General features: G+C 50.0%; 1 protein-coding gene and 1 long non-coding RNA gene across 3 annotated transcripts in view; one reads left to right on the top strand and one right to left on the bottom strand.

Moving 5' to 3' along the window:
• The window catches only part of LOC119461109 (protein sister of odd and bowel), a 425,754-nt gene that overhangs the window by 309,778 nt on the left and 90,475 nt on the right, over positions 1-25,501 (top strand). Inside the window, exon 2 of one of the 2 annotated variants that reach the window (XM_037722297.2) lies at positions 1,672-1,858. The exons of the other annotated variant lie outside the window; for it this stretch is intronic. Within the exon in view, the coding sequence (XP_037578225.1) occupies positions 1,798-1,858 (61 nt within the window). The 5' untranslated portion in view covers positions 1,672-1,797. The remainder of the gene's footprint in view (positions 1-1,671; positions 1,859-25,501) is intronic. 2 annotated transcript variants of the gene reach the window in all.
• The window catches only part of LOC125939766 (uncharacterized), a 292,339-nt gene that overhangs the window by 201,528 nt on the left and 65,310 nt on the right, over positions 1-25,501 (bottom strand). The gene's annotated exons all lie outside the window — the stretch shown is intronic.

A 25,501-nucleotide genomic window follows, 5' to 3' on the forward strand; every position in this document is an offset into this window, starting at 1 on the left:
ATAAAAAGGCAAGGTGGGTAATGAGATGATGAGAACACAGAAGTCCTAACCGAGTATAATTGCGCGTTGCGCCGTCTTGTAAATTTGGCGGCTTCTAAAGGGAACAGATACAGCGTCCACACAACGGTTCACAACCTACGTTGCACTATACGCGATGTATATGTGTATATACATACTGCATACGTGTGTCAGATGTAAACAACCTTACGTCGTACGAGGATGACACGCATTGGCGTACGCCTTGCATGGCCTGCGGCATGGGCGCCATTGCGGTGTTCCATGCTTTTTGCAACTTGGGAGAGCTCGACTTCACGCGCATATTTCGATTGTCTAGCATATAATGGCTAAATTGACAATAGCAGTCAGGAAAGGCTTCCTGTGGTTGTAAGAGTCTCACTGGTAACGTGCATAACCATAGTTCATACCAACCTATACTTCTGATTCTATGCAGCCCTCGTATGTAATGAGAAAGCGTCTTTTCATTTCATTGCAGTCAAATCTCGATATAACGAACCTCGATTTAACGAAATTAGTGATGTAACGAACTATTTTTATTTCTCGATCTTAGTTCCATTGAATTAACGAAACCTCGAATTGACGAAATTAGCGATATAACGAAGTTTTTCGCTGCAAGTACAACTTAGTTATAGCGAGGTTCTACTGTAATCCAAACAAGCTATCTCGTCGATCACTCTCGTAACACTTGGACAGCACCCTCTTGGGCTCAACGTGGTTGGGATGGGATATGCAGAAAGGATGCTTTAGTATCCCGGCAAGAGTGCGCACGAACTGATTGATTGATTGATTGATTGATTGATTGATCGATCGATCGATTGGGTGAACGTTCCCAAGCAAGAGGGGTCTATCAGAGGCGCCACAGACAAGCTGCGAATCACGACATATCACAACCTGCACACACAATCTTGGGAATATAGCTCAGCAGCTAGTTTGTTCGTTTTGACTATAGCTAGTCATACATACTATATTCAGCACGAAAGAAATGAAATGCAACACGTGTCTTTCATTTGTCATTCTGTATACCGGTTTATTTCAATCTTGTCTCCCCTTACCCCTTCCGCAATGCAGGGTATGAAGCTAGATATCCATTTTCCGGTTAACCTCTCTGCCTTTCGCATAATATATATATATTGAGCACCATATACTAAGCACCAGAAAAGAAGCGGCAGAATTAGATGGCGCTATAACATTGCAGTAAACCTAAGGATTGTTTGCAAAGTTCGCTGTAATTGAGTACTGGCCTAATTACCCTGTTCTATAAAGGTCAATCTTGCTTTCATAGCTTTTGTACCATGTTAATTGATTTCATGTGGTGCTGCGTTTCGTGTCACTTTACCCTTCACCCTCGCTTCCGTAGCACTGCACCAACAATGTATACAAGTATCGAACTGGCCTTCCATGACAGAGAATAATGTAGCACGGACAGAGTGCCGTGTGCGTCTGGTTTGAGGTATATAGTATATACGGATGGAGGTGTCTGTTCGCGATACGTTACTTGCTTCGTGGGCCGCCAACTATATCAGCGTTGAACATTTGCGTTCATAGCATTACACCATCGCCTTCGAGATCAGGCGATCTCGGAGGCCATGCTTACAAGCATAGTGTGCATCCGAGCGTCACGCGTCGCGTTCTTCTGTCCACCGGTGTGCGCAGAGCATCAGCCGACGCGAGGACGTGGACGGCAGCTGCGGCTATTCGGCGGCGGCCTCTGACACGGGGAGGCATCAGCAGCAGGCGCCGTCAGAACTGCAGCGGCCGGCAGAAGCCGGGCGGTAGCTTATGCCTCCCTTCGACGCGCCCGCACAGCCGGCCCATGGATTCCGAGCATCGCTGGACATGGGTGAGTGCATGCAGTGCCTTACCTTTGCGTGCAGTGCTCTACGTTTAACACGTGTGTACACTGCGGTGTATGATTGATTCCAGCTATTACACACTGCAGTGTGGCCCACACACTCTTCCTCCCTTGCGCACGATGTTATACACGCTGTGTACAGCTTTATACGATTGGCCAGACTAGGCTGTCAAGTCTTCGTAATCGTGACAGCAGAAGCGACAGGTTGACAACGTATATATACGCTGTTCACTACGCGACGAAGCAGAAAAACGAGGATTGCTTACGTAAGGACGTTTTTAGCTTAGCAATGAAAGTCGTGCAACGAAGAACTATACAGGAGCGTATGTGCGGTACCAATTGTCGCAATTTTCGAAGTCACCTCGCGTATTATACCTGTCGCCAGGCTCTGTCGCAAGCGTCGATATTGTAGATCGCGTGGTGTTTCGGGGTTCATGATAGTGTGGAGCAGTGCCTCTATATCAACCTCTGCGACACTGGAACGAAGAAATCTCCACGGAGGCCTTGCGGTAAAGCTGGCAGCGTATATATGACAGATCTGCAATCACGCACGTGAGAGCGTCGAAACTTTTGACAGATACTGTACGCCTGACGCGAGGCCAGAAATTAGGGCGCTCAAGTTGGAAACGCGTCGCTCTTGCTTTTCACTTAATTAAGAGGGCTTTAAATAGCATTTATATCTGAGCACCCCTTATGTCCGAAAGTTGTCGTGCAAATTTTGACTAGTGCCCCTTGAACCGCTCACTGCCACCCTCCCCAGCTATATATATGAATTATTTTTCTATCGTCCTCAAATTTCAAACGCCAGTGTTTCTAAGCAATTCACGGCAGCCGTGTCGTATATAGACCACGGCTTCACCAGTCTGTTGCCCTGCGAAATGTTTCAAAGTATACGCAAGCGCGCTTCGCTGCCTTAAATCGCGAGCCTCATAATACAGAATACTGCTCGGTGCCATGCGGGCCGTCGCATATACCTGTTCAGCCTAGTATGGGCTCTCTTGTTCAGCCCCTTTTCCTTAAAAAGACGAGTCGCCGAATTCAAAAACCTCTGTTCGTTTGTAAGATGATCTTTGCTAATGATACGAATTCGAACAATTCTATCGTAATAGCTTTTTGCGAGCAAGGTCCAAGAAGTATAAGACAGAATGTGCCACCATTTAGCCGCTCTTCTGAGAGCATTTAATTCACACGCGCATACACTTGGAACTATGTATGTATAGCACTGCTGTATAACAGCAGTCGTTCCCCGACAGACTGTGCTTGCGCGTTCCATGCTCAACTTTCTCGCCAGGAACAGTTGCACACACACACACACACACACTAACATCGACCCAATAAAAGCAGCGTCGTTATACACCCGGAAAAAGAAAGCGCACGGTGCACGCGCTCAAACGCTGCTCTGCTGACCTCTCTTGTCACCATTAATAAAAGGAAAACGCGTCGCTGTCTTTTTTTTTTTTTTTTCACCGCCTTCCCCGTTGTCCTACTGCCTGCCTTCCAACTTTTGATACGACTCACTTTACGCGCAATCACAGCGGGCAGGCAGCAGGCAGGCATTTAAACGAAAACAACGTTGACGCGTCTAGCCGCGACAGTACATATGAGCTCTGCGGTCATCCCGACAAGGGTGACAGCTAAGGAAATGGGCGCGCTCGGTAGATGCTGATAACGTACCACTTTATGATTAAGACTGCTGGGCAAACAGTGCAACTCTACAGAGCTATAGAAAAAAAGAAATTGCTCCCCTGCTGGTAGTATATATAATGACACGAGGAGACATGCGGCGCGCATGTTGGTCGCACAGAAAGATTGAAAACGCAATTTTGCGCGCTCGCGATACAGATGCGGAAACTGGGACACGACGCACAAGGCCTCGGCGTTGTTTTTATGGCCTCCTACCGCGATTTTGCGTCAAGTTGAAAAAGACAGGCAGGCGCAAGCACATGTGTGTGTACGGCTGTAGCACAATTACAAAATTAGAGCCATGAACCAGACAAGCGCGCGCGCGCACACACACACACACACACACACACACAGAGAGAGAGAGAGAGAGAGAGAGAGAGAGTGTTTCAAGTTAGTTTCGATGTATAGAATTCCGCGTGTCTGTCCTCCATATAGCTATGTCGCGTCCGCGGGCATTTAAAAACATAACCACACACCGAATGCGTGCTCAGTCCATTTTACAGTAATGCACTTCAACGCGAGCTATGCAAGGGCTAGTTCTTTGTCAGAGCACGTTTCTGACGAGTGATGCGTATATAGTTATGCGACAGAAACGGGGACAGGCTTGCCTCTCCGCCGCGTTTCTCAGTGGGTGACTTGATGCCTGACACCTTATTTTCATTGCTGTAAACCACAGAGCGATTCCAGGTTAACGTCACGTTGCCAGTCATAATAAGTGCGGAGATCATCCACGTTTCACTAGGAAGTAGTTGAAAACGGGAAAAGAGGGCAGAAAATACAGCACATACCTCTCTTGTTTAATGCAGAGGCAGAGTCTGCATGATGGCGAGCGATATATATTATATACTTGGAAAATAAGCGCTCCTGGCGACGGTATCGCTATTTGATTATTAACTCCACGTTGAAAAACACAAAGAATGTATTTCGACGTTTCGCCCAGGGACCGGCTATATATGATGTGTGTGTGTGTGTGTGTGTGTGTGTGTGTGTGTGTGTGTGTGTGTGTGTGTGTGTGTGTGTGTGTGTGTGTGTGTGTGTGTGTGTGTGTGGTGTGTGTGTGCGTGTGTGTGTGTGTGCGCGCGTGTGTGCGTGCGTGCGTGCGTGCGTGCGTGCGTGCGTGCGTGCGTGCGTGCGTGCGTGCGTGCGTGCGTGCGTGCGTGCGTGCGTAACCCTACACAGGAGAAAGTGGGCTAAAGGATGAAAAGAAAGAAAGACAGCAAGAATGAAAGAAAGAAAGCAGTGAAAAAAAAAAAAAGAGGGAGTCGCTTCGTTCTGAGTTGCACATTGAAACTACGTATATACAGTCGCTGCACTGAAGTATAGACTTCAGGAACCGCTGCACCTATCGCTTCCGGCATTTGCTACGCGCGAAGCCACGCTCCAAATACTTTTGCCACCGAGAACGGTCCTGAATCTATAGATAGGTGACCTAACGCGGTGCGGTAGCTGCGACACGCGGTAGCTGCGACAGAAGGTGCAAAGTATAGATGTTCGACCGACTCCTCCCACCCGCAACCTCGTGCGACAGGTACTAAAGATTAATCGAAGCCAAAAGCGGTATATATATATATATATATATATATATATATATATATATATATATATATATATATATATATATTCAAGCTTCACAATTGTGAAAGAGTCGGTCGTCCAACATGAGCGGAGGTTTGTTACGTATACATGTAAGGTCGCAAAAACGTAATACGTGCATACAGACGACAACTTTCTGCACCAGATCCCCGTGATCGTCGTCTATATATATTTTGGTTAGGGTCACGTGGCGGCGAGTCTATTGTTTACTAGTAAAGATAATTGCAGTACGTTGCGGGCCTTCCCTGCACGAAAATGACCTAAATATGCGAAACGCTCAAATCTGTGATATCCCAAGGCGTCCAATATATAGACGCGCCGCGTATCGAGCGCGAAATTCAAGAAAGATATGTTTGGCCTTGACTTTCTCAAGTAATAATCGGTCATCTGCAGCCGAAGAAACGCAGATGCATAGTTTTGAAACAGCATAATCTACGACCAATCAAAACTGATTTAGTGTCTCTTCTCGGCGTCCCTTTGACTACGAGCATATACGAGTTGCACGAAATGAAACTTAATTAAAATTTTTCTATATCTCGATAGAGATCGCCGTGCCGCCATGGGGTAAACGCGCCTCCATCAATAACCAACTGTACACGCGTAAACGAACTGATTCCTAGCTCAGGGAGCCTATTATATATAAGCCAGACGTGTACGGCTTGCAGCAGCAGCAACGACCTTCGTCGCCAGCGCTGCATAAATTCGCACGAGAGCATGCTGCTCTGCGCAAAAAGAGTATATGTGAAGTCGTTAGCGCGGTCGGTGAGACGTTATACGGAGAGACCACTCGCGATCGCCGCAATTAATGAGCCCTCGGAGGAAGCTCTGCGCGCATTGCATCGCAACTCACGATCCCGCGCTGAGCTCACCGTTGAAAATCACTCGACTGGCGAGGATACGCGTTCACGCTCGCACGACGACCTTTAATCATTGACAACGCGAGAAGGCTACACCAGAACGTAAGACACAACATATATGAATCAAAAGCAAATTTCGTTCTCGCGTTATATGTATATAATCTCGCGGCATTCTGCATGGCGAGGCTTTCCTTAGCAGTCATGATGATACAGGGCACGCGCTCGAAAGCGAGTGTGTTTTTTTGCGCCGAAACGTGTTGAGGCGCAAGACGACGTGGCTGAAGAAAATGAAAGAGAGAAGTTAATCAGCGCGTCGGCGCGCCGCCCGCGGGTCACGGGCAATTAATTAGCGACCGACAGATGCCCGCTACGCTGAAGATAAACAGTTTCAGAGAACCGATGCTGCGACATCGCCGAGTGGGAAAGGGCGAGGATGCGGAAAAAAAGAAGTTAGAAAAGATAAGAAAAAAAAAAAAAAGAAAAGAGAAACGTACGCAGCGAAATCTGGCGGCCATTAAGCAAAGCGATAACGACATTTACGGCGTCGTGTGCGCGACCGGACGAGCGATGCTTAACGCCGCCATTCCGGAGGAGCCATCTCGTGGTGGAGAGCATAAATGAGTCTTCTAACGCGACATGGTGCAGTTCGGCCGCAACGAGCCCCCCTGGGTCCGTTACAAAGGTTCTGCTTCCACTGCAAGCTTTATTGCCCCATCTTACGTCACAAAGAGAGCGGGGGAGGGGGGGGGGAGAGAGAAAGTTTTTTGCATGACACTGATTCACGTCACACGCGAGAAGGTCCGCTTCCTAACAGCCGAAAATATTCGCGAGAAGGTATATATAGCGTTCGCCTTCCATTGGTGACGCTCGGGGCTGTAACTCGGCCACTTTATGCCGCCGGACACTGTGGCTCCTGCGTCCACGTGACACCACGCGGGTCCAATGACGGTGTTTGCTTAAGAGTAACCGCACCCAGCCGTTAATTCTGTATTGCTCCGTGACATAAACGAAATGGCAGACCACCAGCTCGTGTCGCAAGACGGATAGTAACACGACACGTTAACTCACGACGACGCCGGTCATAAAGAAGGCCGCCGGTCGCTGATTACGAGAAATGAACGGTCCAGGGGGCATACCGCGCTACATTGATGGAGGGCGTTCAGGACCAGCAATTCGTCCTCGTGGAAATAGCTCGGATATATGCACTCGCGGTATGTATACGCGGTTTGTGAAGCTAGATTATACCGTCTTATTAATACGCACTAACTTGCATAACGTAATTATCACGGCATAGTATTAATATAACAGACAGGATTCTAAGAGCTGTCAGCTGCGAGCGGATCAAACGAACAGTTGAAGGCGTCGGTTCGCGGAGCTATAGCTAGGCCACTATAGTGACCTAGCTATAGGCCATATACCGTGTATAAATAAGAAATTGACGTATACGGCAATTTCTGCATGAGCTTCTCTCTTCCTCCTCCTCTTTCATTCCCCTTCCCCAGTGTAGGGTAGCCTACCGGGCTCAGCCTGGTTAACCGAGTTCCTGCCTTTCTCTTATGACTTTATATATTTTGACTTTTGTTTTCTTTCATTCTTTCCGTCCAAGAAAGGGATAGAGGGAGGGATTGTAATTTCGGACGTCATTACAATATCGGATGCGGTAATCTGCTGTCAACCAATTGCGTTAGAGCCAAACCCGAATATATAACGAACCCGGATGAAGCGAATTATCCTTTATATCGAGCACACGCAGAACTTATTGACAGATACTTGTGTCAGATAAGTCCCTCATAACGAACTGGACGTTTAATATACTGCACTCGGTGCTTCAGAACGCACTTTCTGCGGTAATGTGCCGTGTGCCATTATTGTGCCAACATTGGCAGAAGTGGCCTGGAGCTGGTCTACCTAATCTGGCACATCTAGAATACCATTCCCAGGGACGCTGAGACACAGTTCAAGGCACAGGAAAAAATTACTCTCTACTACACGTATAGTGTTATTCGCACTAAGAGGATTCCTTCCTTGCTTTTTCTTTTTTCTCCACAGAAGATAGCAAGCCCGTGTATATACTATGTAACGAACCCATCACAAGTTCATTCATGCTTATTATAGGCGAGTTTTGGTATATCGAATTACCTGATATCTCGAAGTACTCTTAGCGCATAAAGCTGTCCGTTGTAAGCAGGTTTGACTGTATTTGATTGTCTGATTCCTTATACCTCTATTAAGCAATGGCATCTCGCGAAGGAGACATATGGCAACACCAGCAGCGCCTGCGTGCAAAATATTGACGCTGTGAAAAAAAAAAGTATACTGATAAAACATGAGTCGCTTCAGGAGGAGAAGGATGCACTTAGATTCTTACGAACATTCCCACGCCGACAAAACGGAAAACTGCGAGGACACTTAAGCACTTCTGCTGAGTTATGAATGCGAAAGCATTCATGTCCAATTGAAAGCCGCTGAGCAGTCCTTAGAGTAACTCCTCGCGGGTAAGCGATCGCGTTGAGACGCATGGCCAACGAGGCGCTGGTTGTTTAGCCCAGTGGGTAAGGCTCCTGAGCGGTGTGGTCGTAGGTTCGAAACTCACTACCGCCAACGTCGTTCTTCCGCCCGAATTTATCGTTTTTATACATTAATTTCTGTATAGCGATTACCGAGGCGAAGTTAGAACACAGGCGAGAGCTTGCACGGATAACACAGGCTTCCGAGAGTGAGAGCGAGGATGACGTGGCGTCGCGGCCATGCTTCTTCCCGCTTTTCGCCCGCCCTCTCCCCTCACGCATGACCTGGCGCGGAGGCAGGTGTTCGCTTTCGCCCGCTCTGCTCCGTCGAGGCGCGCGTACGTGACGTGGCATCGCAGCCAATGGGAACTTCGGTGCCGTTTCGCTTCTCCAGACGACAGACGCCGGCTTTCTTTCGCTCAATGGGCCATTTAGTGTTTTCGCATCAAAAAAAGAAAAGAAGAACTAAAGGTAGTGCGGGATGCGGTAATCGACAAGCAAGTACATACAAGCAAGATAGACACGCTATACCACGAAGGGCTGCTCTTAGCATGAGTAGGAAATCCGGTAAGAATTTCTCAAAGCACGGATGCAGCGTATACTGATAGTCGTTCAACGTGACATTTTCGCTTCCGCCGAAAGCCGGGATGTACACTCGCTTCGCCTCTCACTCGCTCAGTCGGCGGCGATCCCTGCATGAAAGCATCAGAGGGGGGCCAAAGAGGTCGAGCAAAGGGCAGCTCGCATTCCGACAACCGAGGAGTGGCCTGGGGTGCATGCTCGTGCGTACGCACGAAAAAGAATATGCCACTCGCGGTTCTTCACCCCGACCGCAGTATAAGTGAGCTCGCGCCGGTCGCAATCCTGGCACCCCCGGAGAGGAAGCCACGGCACCGCCCTACCGCTCATCGTGACTGCAATCGTGCCTTACGGCAGAGAAAGCCTGCACAAGTCGCGCGCGCCATGCTTTTCGGTTCAAGCTGATCGTTCCTCGCGGAGAGAGATAGGCGCACGCACAGACGAATTCGAACAAAGCGTGCCAGACCCCTGTATATATAGGCGCGGCCGCCGCCTCAATATGTATAGTGCGGCTTACGAAACTCTCAGGCCCGCGATCTGGCGAGATGCGCGCACGCGCAGTCGCTCCTCGTATACCCAGCTTCGCGAGCACGGAGGAGAAGTCGTTCATGTTCGAATAGTGGAGCGCCCTTTCCTGGTCGCCGGGGTCGACCTCATTGGCGCTTGTGCATAAGCCCGCGGCCGACCTCTGACCCGGGCGCGCGTATAACCCCCTCCCTGCGGGCCACCGCGCGGCACTTCGAAACGCCTCGCTCTATATACAGGGTGTGTCCGGCACGGCGTCTATATATGACAGCGTCTGCGCGGCAGGAGACCGAAAGCGTACCGACTCCGACGTTGAATCTGCGCTGTTCTAAGCGAGAGACCTCTCAGCCAAATGGACCGCGCCGGCGTGTACTGTTTGCAGTGACGTTTCATCTGAGAGTCATTTTTATTTTATTTTATTGAAGGGACTCTTGAATTGAGTTTGTCCTTGTTGGTGCTTACAACACGCAGCCTGTTTCTTCCCTCCCTTTTCTCTCTGGATCACGTGGTCAAAGCTTGACGAGGCAATTATGACGTGCTCTTAGCAAACACGTGATCGTGAATGACAAAATTAAACTCATCGTTATACCTCGCCTGCTACAGGCTGCTAATACGGCTGAATATAAAAAGGTGCTGATCGGAAACACTGCTTATTTCGTTCAGTTGATAGTGTGTGCCTATATCCTATCTTGTAGTTGCCTCGATAGAGTGGCGTCTGTATTTCGTTTTGGTATCTATAGGTGTCGCTACAGTCAGCAGACTCTCCCTACGCTGTTAGCCAATCACTGTGTGCGCGTTACAAGAACGAGAGAGAGAGATGAGGGTAAAGGGAATTAAGGTTGACAAAAGGAGAGGGCGAGCGAAAGAGAGAGAAACGAAAACTGCTCATAAGCTCGATGGTATCGCTACCCACGACAGTTCTCAGTCACTCATCCCGCATGTCCTGAAAAAAAGCGCATTAACAGCGTTCAACGCCTTCTGTTGGAGGGTTTCGCAAGAGGTGTGACCGAGGAGCTCAACGAGCAGTTCGCGTGCAAGTTCCTATGCTACATGTGTCGCTTTCGTTTGGCCCCATACCTGTACAGTCAGGAAAGGTGTGCGCGGAACAAGGGTGGGCAGGCACGCACGCACACACACACGTACACATCCGGCGCGCAAATTCACCGGCGTCAGAGGCCGCTGGAAAGAAACGGGTCGAAGATGCAACGGCCGCGCAGCGGCGAGCCGAGATGAATGCCGCCCGGGAGTGCCTAGTGCCGTATTGAACGCCGCGCGCTGACCGGCCGGACGGCCGCCTCTTGAACGAGCACCGTATCCGGTTGCGCCTGCCGCGTGCACCGCGCGGGACCATCGGACGCTGTGCGCCCGCTGTTCGCCTCCGCGTGCCGCAGGGGCTGGGTCCCCCCTATATAGTAGTACTGTTCCGGATACGCGCTCTTTCTCCGGCTGACCAATGGGTGCCGTTTGTAAGAGTTAAGCTGTCGCTTTGTCTCTCGTTCCGGCGGTGCTCTCGTGACACCGCGGAATGGATGCCGACTGGTTTCACGCCCACCTCCGAACCTACCTACCCCCTCCCACCCCACCCCCCTCCTCTACTCCCGTTCGCTGCCACGCGCTCCGTATCCATCTTTCTGGGGGTTTTTTTTTTTTCCTTTTTTTTTTTTCCCCTCTATACAACGCTTTCGCTTTTTAGTTCCTGATTTCGTTTCTCCGTAGCTTTTCTTTTCCTATCATTGCTTCATTTCAGTGATTTCTTCCGCCGTTCGTTTCGGCTTTCCTCTGCTGTATACTTCGAGCTCTTCTTTCCCGTCTTCAGCCTCCTGCTCTCTCTCTCCAGCTCTTCCTTCGCTGCTCTATTTCTGTTCTTTGGCTCCGCGTCGTCTAAGTCATCCGAATAATAAGGCGGCCATTCCGTATGCACATCGCAAGCCTGCATGCCCGACTGTTCGGCGCTGCTCTCTTGCTCAATCACGCTATACACGCTGGCGCATGCGAACTGGCGTAAAATAGGAGGGACAAAATATGAGCAAGAGAATAACCGATGCCCTAACGCACTGGCAGGACGCGCGCAGATGGAGCGTGCGCGCTGTCATCGCCGTCTCGCTCCGCTACGAATATGGATGGCCGGAAACAACGCTTCGACGCACGCGTCGTCGCCGTGTATACCGCAGTGTGCACGCGCGCATGTTCAATGCGACGTGAAGCGCGCGGCGGCGCCGCGACCAGGTATGTGCCGCGCGCGGCTTGTACAGGTGTTTCCAGGGGTTATTCAGTCCGACCTCGGCGTCACGCCTCGTCCCGCGCCGCGGTTGCGTGGTGGTAATGCGCGCACAGCTGTGCGAGCGAAGGGTTCTCGGGATCTCAAGGCTGGTTTTCTCGAACCGCCTGTATATATAGTTTGGCGAAAAAACCGCGCCTCACGTGCGGCTCGTGATGAATGGTGAAAGATGAAGGTGCGTGTGACGGGCTCGTTGATCCCTCTCTCTCATACGCGCCCGCTACCCTCCCCTTCCCCTACACACACGCACACACACACACACACACACACACACACACACACACACACACACACACACACACACACACACACACACACACACACACACACACACACACACACACACACGCACACACACACACACAGTCGTTATGAACAACTTGACACTCTAGCACGTGCAAAATGACCGATCCTCGGCCCACTGGTAGGGTATCTACCTGCCAGTGCATTGCAGGCCCGTAGACTGCGCACTGATTGCCACTGCATTTTACAGAGAGACTTCAGGGGGAGTGCAAGGGAGTCGGCTCTCTCCTGCTCCCTAACTTTGGACGCCACTCTTTACAGCTGTGCAGAGTGACAACTTCCTTCCTCCGCGCCAAGATGCATGGTTGCCGGTACAGGCAGAGGAGCCTCATGTCACAGTTCACCATCGATGCGGACTTAGTATCGTGTATACAGTCATTGATTCATGGTCAGACGTTTTCGAAACCACTTCGCTCGGCATCTGAACTGTCGTCAGGTCCCCTCCTAGCGCCGCCAACTTACCGCTGTGGAGCAGTGCACGTGTGCCCGTAATCTCAATTCATAGTTCGAGGGGGACATCGGTTCTACCTTCCCGGGGCACAGGAGCGCGAGGTATGCATACGCTATAGTTTCCTTGCATCAGAGCCCGGCGAGACAGATCTTGCCGCTCGCCCAGGTGGCTTTAAACATTTAACAAATACTCCACACTATAGAAGGCGCGCTATAGTATGTACTTCTCATGCGATTTGGTGTTGCTTACTACGTGTTGTCTCACCAACGCCCCGACTTCTTTGTTCTTGCGGTACCGGCGTGTACAGGCAGTCAAGTGACGTTCACATATAGAATGTGCGTTCCCGACATACATAGCGTATACAGCTCGAGAGAAGGTAAGCGAAAGAAACACCCCGCAACTGGGCGAGAAAGTGCAAATCTGGTCGATTGCAGTCAGTGCCCGACCAACGCCAACCCCTGCGATAAGCAAGCGCCGATACCCGCCCGGATGTGTGTGCGTATATATATATATATATATATATATATATATATATATGACCGCATTGCTAGGCCCGTGTGTATAATACGCGGCGCATGCGGCACATGAAGTCTCAGGAGCGCGGATCTTCTTCAAAGGCGCCCCGCGCGTTTGATGAGGCCACACTGTAAGGACGTTGTATACGACCAGCCTTATCACCAGCGCACCCATCGCGCTTGCCGGCAAAAATGAAAGAAACAAGACAAAATGAAATGAAATATAAAGCGAAGTGGCTGCCGGTCGGTTGCCCGGCGTATATAGCGCGTAAGTTTCCATGGAGATCGCTCCTCCCGTGTCCTCACAGCGGGAGTCGGCGTCGCACTTGGTGTCCGCGGCGGCACTTCTTTCTTTATTTCTGCGCTGTTATTTCGCTGTCGGGAGACAAACGGCCGCGGAGGCTGCGGCAGGTGATAACAGTGTCTCAGAGCAAACATGGCGCTTCGCGTGCGTGGCGCGAGAAAAAAAAAATTGAAATAAAAAGAAAGCGTAGGCAGGCTTCGCCGCAGTGGTCCCCTGCAGCCAAGCCTGCGCAAACTGTTTTTCGACATGTCTATACATGTAGTGAACGGTCGTGCCCGGCGCAGCCTACGCAAAACTTTAAACTGGAAGAAGAGGTGCGCTATATAGAACGCCGCCTCTACGGGTATGCGCTTCCAGATGCAAATTCGCGCAGCAGGGTGTCTTCGATACAGGACGTGTCGTTCCACGAAGATTAGAAATTTATATGAGACGCGGAGACAAATTAAGGTGTAGATAACGGGGGGTGACCTGGGAAGAAGCGAGCTCGTTTGTCGCGACACTCGCTACCGCATCTCCAGCTGGTTTATATATACGCTGGAAAAAAAGGACAGAGAGAATTCGCAGATGCTTTGTCTCTGAACTGCGAAGCAGTGCAGCGTGAGGTCAGCATGTTGCCCTGGTAATCCTGTGAGGCAATACGCGAAGGTTATTCGGCTTCTAGTGACGTCATGCCGTATAGCTGCAGCACGTGCAGCACCGTGCAGTCTGCAGCTGGGCGTTCGACCACTCGAAAACTTTGATTTACACTGTACGGTAAGCGGTTATTATTGACCAAATTATTTTATTTGTGGGCCGAAACCTTACCCAATAAACAAGGCAGTCGCCCACTGTATCTACAGATAACAACTTGAACGCTTGTCAAAGTAAACAGCACAACTTATTCGCCAGCAGAACGGTACCCACGTTGTTAGGATCGTCAAATGTTTCGTAACTGCTCGTTGCAGCTAAACCAGAGCTTAGAATTACAGTGCTGAGAATGATGCAATAAGGTAAAATTTGTGAAACTAATTTTCAGAAATACCTAACTGACATTCGAGGCTGATTGTAAGCTCAAACAAACGCGCACACCTCGCGCTGGGTGTCTCCGTCCGCCCTAACGTCAGCAGAAACTCCAGCCGCTTAATTACTTCAGACTTAAATTCCTTCACTACGCCTCACAGGACCGTTTCCCCACATAGAAGACGCCATTGCATGCTAAGTAGACCGTGGGAGAGTGAATAAATCCCCGAGAAACTGCCGCTGAGCGTATACCACAGCATAGCAACACGGGTGTTCGCCCAAGCCAGCATGCCAACTGCCCATAGATGGCGCCACTGCCTACGCAATGGCGGCGCCCATGAAAAAACGGTCTATAGGAAGGAAAGACAGGGAGGTTCACCAGACTTCGTCCAGTTTGCTACCCTACACATGGGGAGGGGGATGGGTGAGTGAAAGAACGAAAGAGAGAGAGAGAAACATGACTCTACAAGCAGGTTGAAGACTTTCTACCGAAATGGTGTCTGGCTCTGCAACTGTATGGTCGGACTTCTATGCGTGTACTTCGCGAACCCCAGACACACTACATTGGTGTGTGGGGTTCGAAAGGGTTGCACATCGGTAACTACGGAGGTATGTTAACTCGACTGTTCGCTTCACAACGCCGCAGCAACGCCACGATTAAGGTTTGATCAGGCTTACTACGAAAATAGTTGCGCTGTAATGGTGATACTGAAGCCCCACTATCGCTAATTCAACCTGGTATTTTCTTATCACAGCTTTATCACTATCTTTTACGGTAGTTTCTTATTCGCAGCGCTGCCGGAAGCTCTGAATTTATCTGTCGGAGAGGCCATATAAAAAAAGAACGAAAAGGAAAAGGGGGTGTCAGTGCGAATGGCTAACAGTATATGTGCGCCTCATTCCTTTTAAAAATATGTTTTGATGGCCTGTGGATTGTCTATAAACATTTTGTAGCCCACTTTGCCTTTTTATACGTTCATCCTAAGTATAATTGGCTATAATAATGACTCTACGCTGTCTATAGGCAAAAATTGTTAAAGAGTCTATTTTTCTTAGCCTACTGTGGCCAGAAGGGTTGCTTCCAAACGTCTATAGACATTACTCGGCAAGAAAAATGGAAAACCATATAATCCCGCAGGCTGTCCGACTACCTTCAGACGTCAGGGAAGAACATCTACATACTTTCTACAAACTGTCTACAATAATGAGCGATGACATCTGCAAACAGAGCAACGCCTGCGATCAGACGCTTTCCCGCTGACCACTGCGGTGTCCTCAATCGCATATACTTCGCGCTTATCCGAAGCATTTATTCCCACTCGTGCGCCGATAGCGGCGGCACGTTTAATCTTTACAGTCTCTCTTATCCGCGCACTCGGAAACTGAGAGCCGCCTCGTCGTCGGCGGCAAACGGCGCAGAAACGGCCGTTCTGTCCCACCTCCGCCGCCGCCGCCATGACGATCGTCATCGCATGCCATGCAGCGTGCGTGGTGTGGTTGTCGAGGGAGACGCGACAGGGGCGCGTGGGCGTTTGACGTGTACACGGCTTCCGGGAGGGGGTATATTGAGAGCAGAAATGATCAAAGGCGACCGCCAGGCCTCTCACTCCCATCCTTCCCTTACCCCCCCCCTCCTCTCCCTCTTCCCTTCTCACCTTTGCTTTTACCGTATGCGCTCGGCTAAGGGATACACTTGCTATGTGGTGTATAGTATGCGTGTTTGAACGTTGCGTGAAAGTGCGTCATATATTTTGAAGGCGAACATTTCTTTGCCTACCTCCCCGGGGTTTGGCGTGTCGTCGCGTATCTCGCCGAGTAAACGGGGCCGATCCCGGAGGAGATGTAATCGAAACTGCGCGGATCCCAGAGATCGTGTATTCAAAGGTGATGTCTTGGGACCCTGACACCAGTGAGCGATGTGTGTCTTCGCAAGCGTTTGAATGTCATATGTAACGCGAGCCGATTCAGGAGGCAGCTTTTTCGCCTCTTTCAACGCGGGTTATAGGCGTCCGTGTCTCGCCGAGCAGACCTGGGGTCTCTCGCACACCTTAGGGGGAAATGAAGCACGAGGGACAGCTGTCACTTCAGCGTGGAGGAGTTTGGAGAGGAAGCACTTGCGTGTGGTGGCGGTGGTTTATACGACGTCACAACTGGCGTTCGTATATTTCAGTGCGACCATAAAGGATATTTACCACGGTCTTGGTCGGGAGGAGTAAGTGATGATCGAATGTGGAGCAGTGACAATCATTCGCTTCATTCAAGAAATAAATAAGTCAACTTAATTCATTCTCGTGCATTGCTTCAACAAAAGCAATGCCACCACATGCACGTCATCAACATAGCGCCTACATAAGGAGGTAACGCAGTATCTGCAATAATATAACATCACATAACGTCAACTCATTTAGCATTGACACAAGCATTTACATTTAAAAAAAATGTTCGCGTCGACCGATTCCCGCAGTTAGTGAGATTCGCGTATAATTTTTTTCTTTCTTTTTCATTCCAGTTTTATTTTTACATTGAACATATAACACAGAATACGATTTCTTGTAGAGACACGAAGAAAGTATAGTCAGTGAGAAGTCAAGAACGCAGTAGCAGTTCCTTAAAAACGTGACGCGCCTGTCCTTCATCCCTCCTTGCTCCAGAAAATAGTTCCCTCACAGATGCCACAGACTCGAGGAGATGTGTGTTTCAATTGCTCGCTATGTGGCAAACGACTTACGGACGGCGACGCCGCGAATGCGTCTTGAGAGTCCCCCATAATGACTGCAACCCCCGCAAAAGAATAGTGCGGCCCTTACGCCAGTGTACACGGTATTGTAGGTGCATGCAGCGACGGCGACGCCACGACGGCCGCAAGTTCACCTCCGGCGGAAGTGACGCCCTGTACACGACGCCTCCACCGACACTACAAGGAGCCAGGGGCCAAAGAACCTCGCACACGACGACGTGTTCACACCCGATACGCCGCGCTCCGCTGCCACACCACTCGCGGCTTTCCCTTTTTCCGCTCTCGCTTGTTGACAGAAGACAGCGCGGCGACCCCCCCTCCTCTCTCTCTATACAGCGTGCCGACAGTGCCCGCCGGGACGCCGATGCGGCAAGTTTGGCTTTGAGGACGCGATGCCACGAGTGGCACTTGACATTCGCGACCGGGTGACACGCAGTCTGCCGCTGCTGCATGCTCGCTGTGACGCTCGTGTATCCGCCGCCGCCAACGCTTGGGCGCGTTCCTTTATACGTTGTGGGGGGCTCCATTGTACAGCCGAGACGACACGCTGAAGCGAGCGAGGTTACATATGTAACGCGAAGTCGCGGTACGAACGCAGCCGCCGCTTCCGACACGCTCCAGTGCAGCGCAGGCAATGTCCAGACGGCACCACGGCGTTTGCTATACTGTACACCAGACCCGTGTCTTCGACTCCGGAGTCGAGGCGCGTGAGGAGCGCATCACTCTGGGGGCGAAGATGAAAAGGAGTGCGGCTCGTCATGTGATGACACGTACCCGACATTGCTTGCGGCAATTAAACATCTCGCCGGTCGGTCTGTCTTAACGTCTGTAGGCGGGCGGCTCTAAGCGCTGGTTAGTTGGTTGGTTAAAGTGTTTATGGTACCGGAGACCAATGATCCCTGGGCCGTGCATATGTGGACAAAATAAGGGGAGGGGGCGGAGGGGGGTTGCAAGGGTGCAGCGGTGTTAGATGTCGTGAGTGCAGTATAAAAGAGAGCTATAGTTTTTAAGCGAACCCAGTGCTACGAGAGCACTGTTTGTTCTTGGTTGGATATGCATGCGTTGTTTTGCGTTTTGGGCAAGCTTCTTTCGATAGGAACAGTGTGCGGAGTAACTTCTGCGTCGTAAGTGCTCTCGCGGTCTATACGAATACAGACAACTTAAGAGATCTCCTGTCATTTTCTAAATGTTGCCTAAATGTTGAATAAGACACACAACTCTCACGATGCATTTGGAGGGACATAGAATTATCTCACTTCTGCACCACGGTCGGTCATTGTCAAAAGAATGTCCGAATTTGTGCAATTCGGAAGCAGCGGCTCTGCAATCATGCACTGTGATTTCATCGCTCAGTGAAATCAGCAGCAGTGCAAGTGCATTATTCAACTAATTCGATTTTTCAAAGTAAAATGCTTCAAAAGATGAGTAAAGTACGACTTACGCACAACCTGCAGACATGATAACTTCGGATTGTAATTCTAATGTACGAGAAAACATATTTATGTTACGCGGAAACTCATACACAAAGCCCTTTTCCATCAGCCGTTTGAGGTCTGTCTGAGTGGCCGCGGCCGTTAGTCGGTGACACTCTTTTTGGGTGAGCACAGAACGAGCCCAAGAAAACTCCCGACCAACTAAAAGCTAACAGCTTCGCTGTAAAAGATAGCGTAACGTCACGAGTTCAGCTCATACACATTTTCCGCGGAAGGCCGTATATAGCAGGCCGCAGACGTATCCGTCAGCAAAACCCCTGCAACGACGCAAGCGAGCGCGTGACCGGACCCAGAAGGCAACGTCGCACGGATTGATTATACGCGCTCATTCGAAGCGGGCGAAGACGCGGGCCAGCGGGGTGATAACGGCCAAAACGACGAGCAGTCGATATGCACGAACGACACACGCTTGCTCAGCGAGTGAGGGCGCGATGGACCCGTGATCTTCGGAGGCGCGGAGTCTCCACTTCGGGCAACGGTAGCGGCGCCAGCTGACACTACCCATTCGGCCGCATCGGTCTCGCAAACGCGTCGCAGCGATTAGATATCGCGAGCCATCAAGGGTTAGCTGATGCCCCCCCTCCCCCTTCTGCCGTTTTCTGACACGTAACGCCCGCGGAGTCTCGGAAAAATGATTCATGGCTGTGCCGCTGGGGCGACCGCGATAGTCGCGGATCATCAGCGGCCGACTGCGGCCGCTGCATCAGCGATAGATACACGCTCGGGGCCAGACTTAGGCGCGACACGCTGTTAACTCGATCTTCCACCACATGTTGCAAACGGCAGCTACATTTGGTGGGCACTGGGCTCTCGCAGCCGCCGCCGCTGCTCGTATCAGGACGTCGACGTTATATATAGTCGATCCGTCTCTCGCGTCGGCGGGGCCTGTCTGCCTAAAACGCGCAATTCATCATGAAATGCGGCCGGTCCTTTTTTTATTATTATTTTGTTGCCTCGACTGCGTCTTCCTGCCTCGTCGAGCTAGGACAGGGCTGGAGGGCGAGAGAACAGTTCTGAGTTTAATGAACGGTAATAATGAACGTGAATAGCGGTAGGAGAGGAACCCAGTTTTCCTGGAGATGTCCTGCCACGACAGACTGTATAGCATTTATACTTCGCACCCCTTCTTTGTGATGTTCGTGTGCACGTTCCCGGTGCTTATGTGGCGGTATGCACCAGCTGACCAAGAAGTCTCCCGTACCACTTGGAGGTTCTTTGCGAAGGCACCATGTGCACAGCCTGCAGTGGCGCAAAGCAGCTGCTTATATAGACGTGTAATGTGTAATTAGTATTGTGTTTGTGAGAAATACTGCGTGTGTGGAAAAGACAACTAGGAACTTTCAAAGAATGCAGACCGTGCGGCTTCTACTATCAGCCAGATTGAACGACCGTCTCTGTGGCAGTTTGCGTCCAGCGTACCCTAATAGAACGATCACACCGACCGATCTGCGCATGCGCCGGTTCTCCGGAAGTAGCACTGCCACCATCTTGGTTGTAGTCAACTGGTCAACCACACCACCGCAGTCCGCGCTCGTTGAGTATTGCGCACGAGATTCCCAGACATCTCTGCCACTCCCACCGAGAAACATTCGTCATGTATTTTAAGAAATTGCATCGGCTGTTCATTGCAGCATGCGAGGCGAACGTTGAAAAGTGCCTGCTGCTCTTTCGTTTCGGTTGTTACCCGCCGATTACGCGTTGAGTATCGTATTTGTTCGAGCTTTGTATGTAGTACATGCTGATGTACGCGGTCGTTTTGCGTTACTATTTTTGCACACGTGCATCTCGGTGACTGCAACGTTATGTTTGCTTAGCGACGGACATAATAGGATTTCTATACCTGTTGGAGACAGGTTTGAAATGCGGCGCCGAAACTTTCGTGCCCTATAATGAGGCTTACCCTACATGGGTTTCGCGCACGACTTGCAGACTTCGATAACAGCGATATCTAGAAGTTCTTAGGTAAGCTAGGCGACGTTTTTAACATGAAAACGCCGATAGCCAATCATCGCCAAGTCATCGATAGTCAATCAATAGCTAATCGATAATTGATTAATAATCAATAAATTCTGGAAAATGCTGGGGATGACTTGGTAGCTCTTAGCCTAGCCCAAATACGTGGCCATTACCTTGCGATAGCCAATCAATAGCTAATCGATAATTGATTAGTAATCAATCAATTGCGGAAAATTCTGGGGACGACTTGGTAGTGCTTAGCCTAGCCCAAATATGTGGCCAATACCTTGCGATAGCCGATAGATATCCGATCAATAGATAATCGATAATCGACAAATAATCTATAAATTCCGGGAAATGCAAGTACACGGTGTTTTCGCATTTTGCCCCCATCGAAATGCGGCCGCTATTCGTCCCCGTGTTTCTTCTCGCGCTGTGTATTACCAGTACCACCTATTAATCCGTTGGATCCACGTCTCTCGAAGCTTTCGAAAACACATAGAATCCGAAGCCTTTGTCCTTTGTGAGGTTGTTGTAACTTGTAGCACCCAGGAACGCAGCAGGTCAATCCTTCCATGGCACGATGGCTCTACATGAACCATAAAAATTGCCAAATATCTTTCGGAAACAGGACGCACAAGGCACTCCGAGCGGCTGGAGCGGCCGGATGACTACAAGTACCAGCATGCACCGCGGCAGCGGTGGCGTCGTGAAACTGGCCGGTGGGATCGGTCTATTCTGTCCTCTTATCTTTTTCTCCTCTTTCCCCCACCCCCACTGTTAGGGTACCCAGCCAGGATAAGTCCTGATTAAATGCCCGCATTGCCTTTATCATCTATATATTATATATATATATATATATATATATATATAGGAAAATCAAAGCACAACTTCGCGGTTATCTAGGTTTATTATTTTCCAACAGTTTCGGTCGGTGGACCGACCTAGGATAAAGGTCGGTCCACCGACCGAAACTGTTGGGAAAATAATAACCTAAGATAACCGCGAAGTTGTGCTTTGATTTTCCTAATACGCTTGGCCCATTGAAAAATCCAGTTACTATATATATATATATATATATATATATATATACATCATTTTTCCTGTGACAAATTGCATTCTCGTTCGTTTACCCGTATATTCTTTGTTAATAAATTCAAGTGAGGACAACAAATAAGACAACAAATAATGCTGTAGTTTCGAAAGCAATGTTTCTGGCAAGTTTCGGAGGCTTTCGAGTTGTCTCGAAATGTGCTGAAGTAGATTTTAAAAAAAATCCAGTCGAGGGACAGTGATGTGCGCTGTTGCGAGCGTAAAACCAACAGCAGTGAGCGAAACAAATTATCCTCTTTCAATGCCTAAAGAAGTAAGTGTATGGTCAACCGTGCGAAGCCGAAAACATTCATCAGCTTAAATTCTTACGGGCCAGGCTTGTCATGTTACATAGGGAACGTAAGTAAAGCAAAAAAAAAATAATATATAGGAAAAGGAAATATAAACGACGGTACTATAGCCACTACAGTGTGAAAACAACGTTTTGCGGTCTTCATAACACATACATCGTGCCCGACGCGTCAGAAACGGGTGGTAGCGACGGAGCAGAAACGTCGTCCCCGAGGCTACGTGATTTAGCGACGAAAAAAGAAACAGCGCAGACAGGCGCGCGCGCAAATCAGCCGCCCGCGTATCGGGTTTCCCAAGCGTGTACACACAGCACCACCGCCGTCACGCAAGCCGCCGAGTTGGCCGCAAAAAAAACGCCTTTTTCCAGAAGAATGTTTCAAACGGGCGGTGATTAATGTCCTTCTTACGAGCGCGTTCTGCGCAAGACTCGGTGGGAGGTGGGAGCAGACACGGCCGAAAAAAAAAAACAAAAATGTGGCAGCCAGAAGCCGCGACCGAGAGGCATGCAGCTCCTATTTCAGCGAGCCCAGACTCTCTTCACGCGTATCCTTCGTATATCCCTGCCAAAAGAGGGCGAGGAGGGCAAGCTTGAAAAACAAAATCGAAGGTATACGGGCAAAAACAAAAGGCGCGTTTCTTTGCCAGCCGGAGGGAGGGAGCGGTCGAATTAGAAATGCAAGACCTCCACTCTCAATCTCTCTCGCTTCATCCCGTGTGACACTTTTTCCCTGACCCGTACGACGACGAAAAGCCTTCGCAGCTACAAACACCGCACGCACATACGCGAGGACATACAAGCGCACAAACTCACGCGCTCACATGCGCACGCACGCGCACGCACACATCTGCATGCTCGAAGGAAAGTCACCGCCGCACAAGTCGGGGCGCCACTGCGCGGTGTGTCAGGATGGCGTAAACCACGCGCGCGGCCCGACCGACCGATCAGCGACGATTGATAATCCCCGCTAGCCGCGAGCGGCGCGGCGCGTCTGAGCGTGCGTGCCGCTTCGGCGCCGGCGCCGACGAAGGGCGGGGGCGCGCTGCCGAGCGCCCACGCAAAGGCGCGCGAACGTAGCGCTGAAACCCAAACGTCGGCAGCAGCGAGAGGCGGCGGCGGCGGTCGCAAAAAATAGCAACTGTCTGAGAAGTCCCCGCCCGGGCCGCTCGGAAAAGTCTGCAACGGCATTTCTATCGCCTTCACCCGAACCGGGGCGTCCCGTTACACACGCGCGAACACACATACGCACAAACGCACGCACGCGAGTGCTTGGGGGGTTTCGCGACGCCGAGCAAAAAGAAAGAAACCGCGACCGCGCCTTTTTTTGCCGCTTCGCGGTTCCACCGTGAACGACCGCCGGGCAGGTGGTGTTTGTATTGTTCCTCGTGTTATTACCGTATAGATTCAGCGCAGAACCACATGAAAGCGTATTTCGGGCGTATTTGCGGCGTCCGGCTTCGGCTTCGTCCAAATGACACTGCGTGATGAAGCGTGCTACTAACGTGGCCGAAATGTGCGTAGTGGGATATTCGGTTTACCATCGGTAATCGTCACGAACAACTGCAACTGCGTGTACATCCGCTGGCATGTAGCAGTACTGGTAATATGACGTTACTCAAAGGATAACTAATGCCTATCTTTACGGTGATTCAGCCGACTTGAAAAACGTATTATGTATTCGGGCGGGTAAGTTGGTACGAATCTAGGGCAGGCTAAATAGAGCGAACAAGGACGACGAGAGAAGGAAAGGACGAACATGCGTGCTTGCTGTCGTCCTTCATTTCCCTTCGCTTCATTGATTGATTTATTGATCCTTCGCTTTATTGATTGATTGATTGATTGAATGAACAAGTAACAGACGAGCTATATGAGGGAGGCCGTGGTGGTGGCGACCTGGTTAATTTTGACCACGTGTTAACGTGCACCCAAAGTACGGTACACGAGCGTTGTTGCATTCCGCCCCCACCGAACTATAGCACGACGATCGCGTCCGGGAGTCGAACCGGGGACCCCGTCACTCAGCAGCAGCAGAATGTCCTTCGCGGATGTCCTTCGCTTCCTTCCCTCGACTTCGTATCTTGTCCACACTAGAACCATCTATTGCACAAATTAAAGCTGGTAAATACTGATAAATATACGTAGCATAATAACTTCATGTAATTATTGCGCACTCTGACCTATGTATACGTACTATCGAACAAAAAAGTTTACGGACTAAGGGATCTGACAAAAAGCTGAATATCTCCGCAGCCTCAAAACGCCCCCAGCCGGGTATTCCCATTTCCAGCCTCCACTGGTATATGCGAACAACATTGTGATGTGCGGTTTTACATGGCTACTATTAAAGGCTGCTCCGATGTTTAGCGTTTTCTGAGATCCCGTGGTTCGTAATCTTTTTCGGTCGATAGTACACGTAAAGAATTAGAGCGATGCTGCAAGGTAAACAGAGCAAGTGTTTAATTTCAACTGTTCCGACCGGTCCACCGGTAGAAGCTGTTGGAAGTTCTTTACGTTGGAGTTGGAAAGGTAGCCTGAAGAATTTCTCTTTATATATATATATATATATATATATATATATATATATATATATATATATATATGCGGCGGAGATAAGCGGTGACGCGCTTTGCGCTAGCAGCTAGCAACATTTGATGATGATCTCCTTGTCGTGGTCGCATGCAAGGCGTGAGGTAGGCAGCCCTGTGCTCGCCAGACTGCGTCCGATTTTCCTACTTAATAAGGAATTTATTATCATCTCTTTCCATCTTATTTTCTTCCCCTTCTCTTAAGCCTTCGCTGAGCAGCTGGCGAGAGAACCAGTCAATTCAGGTGACCTTGTATTTTTCGCTATACAGATGGCCAGCACCGCCATATTGGCGAACCATTGGAACGGCAAAATAATATCCGTTTATCTAATTCGCGTACTTCGGTCGCCTCCCAGCAGGAATGTTATTTTCGCTTGGTCATTCTCGGCGGTCGCTTTCACTTTTGGGCTACGTAATACACAGTGCCACGTCTCACTGAAGGGACAGACATAGTAGTCGCCTATAACCAATCAATGCGCTTGAATGTTATATTTGCGAAAGTGAGCCATCGTGCTTATACGTATCCAGCAGCCCAGGGAAAACTATCGCTGGCGAAGCATTATGGTGGCCGTGACGCCTCGGGCCAACGATGTACAGTAAGTCCTTTTCGTTCTAGCTCTCGCAATGTTTATGCGATCGCAAAGCGCTCATCTATACAGCATCGGCCGGTCGCGTTGCATTTTCCCTCGTCTAATCGATAGCACGTTCTTTAAACGCGCTTCTGGGAAGATAAAGTGCTTGACCCATCAGAACATATCGACGGCTTCTCCACAACACGCTGCCGCTTCTTGTAGTTGTAGGAGCCGTGCCACATCTTGGATCGCCGCCAATCGTTGCGGCTAATTATCACGTTCGCGCCCACGA

The sequence above is a fragment of the Dermacentor silvarum genome, chromosome 8 (genome assembly GCF_013339745.2).
Source record: "Dermacentor silvarum isolate Dsil-2018 chromosome 8, BIME_Dsil_1.4, whole genome shotgun sequence".
Lineage (NCBI taxonomy): Eukaryota > Metazoa > Arthropoda > Arachnida > Ixodida > Ixodidae > Dermacentor > Dermacentor silvarum.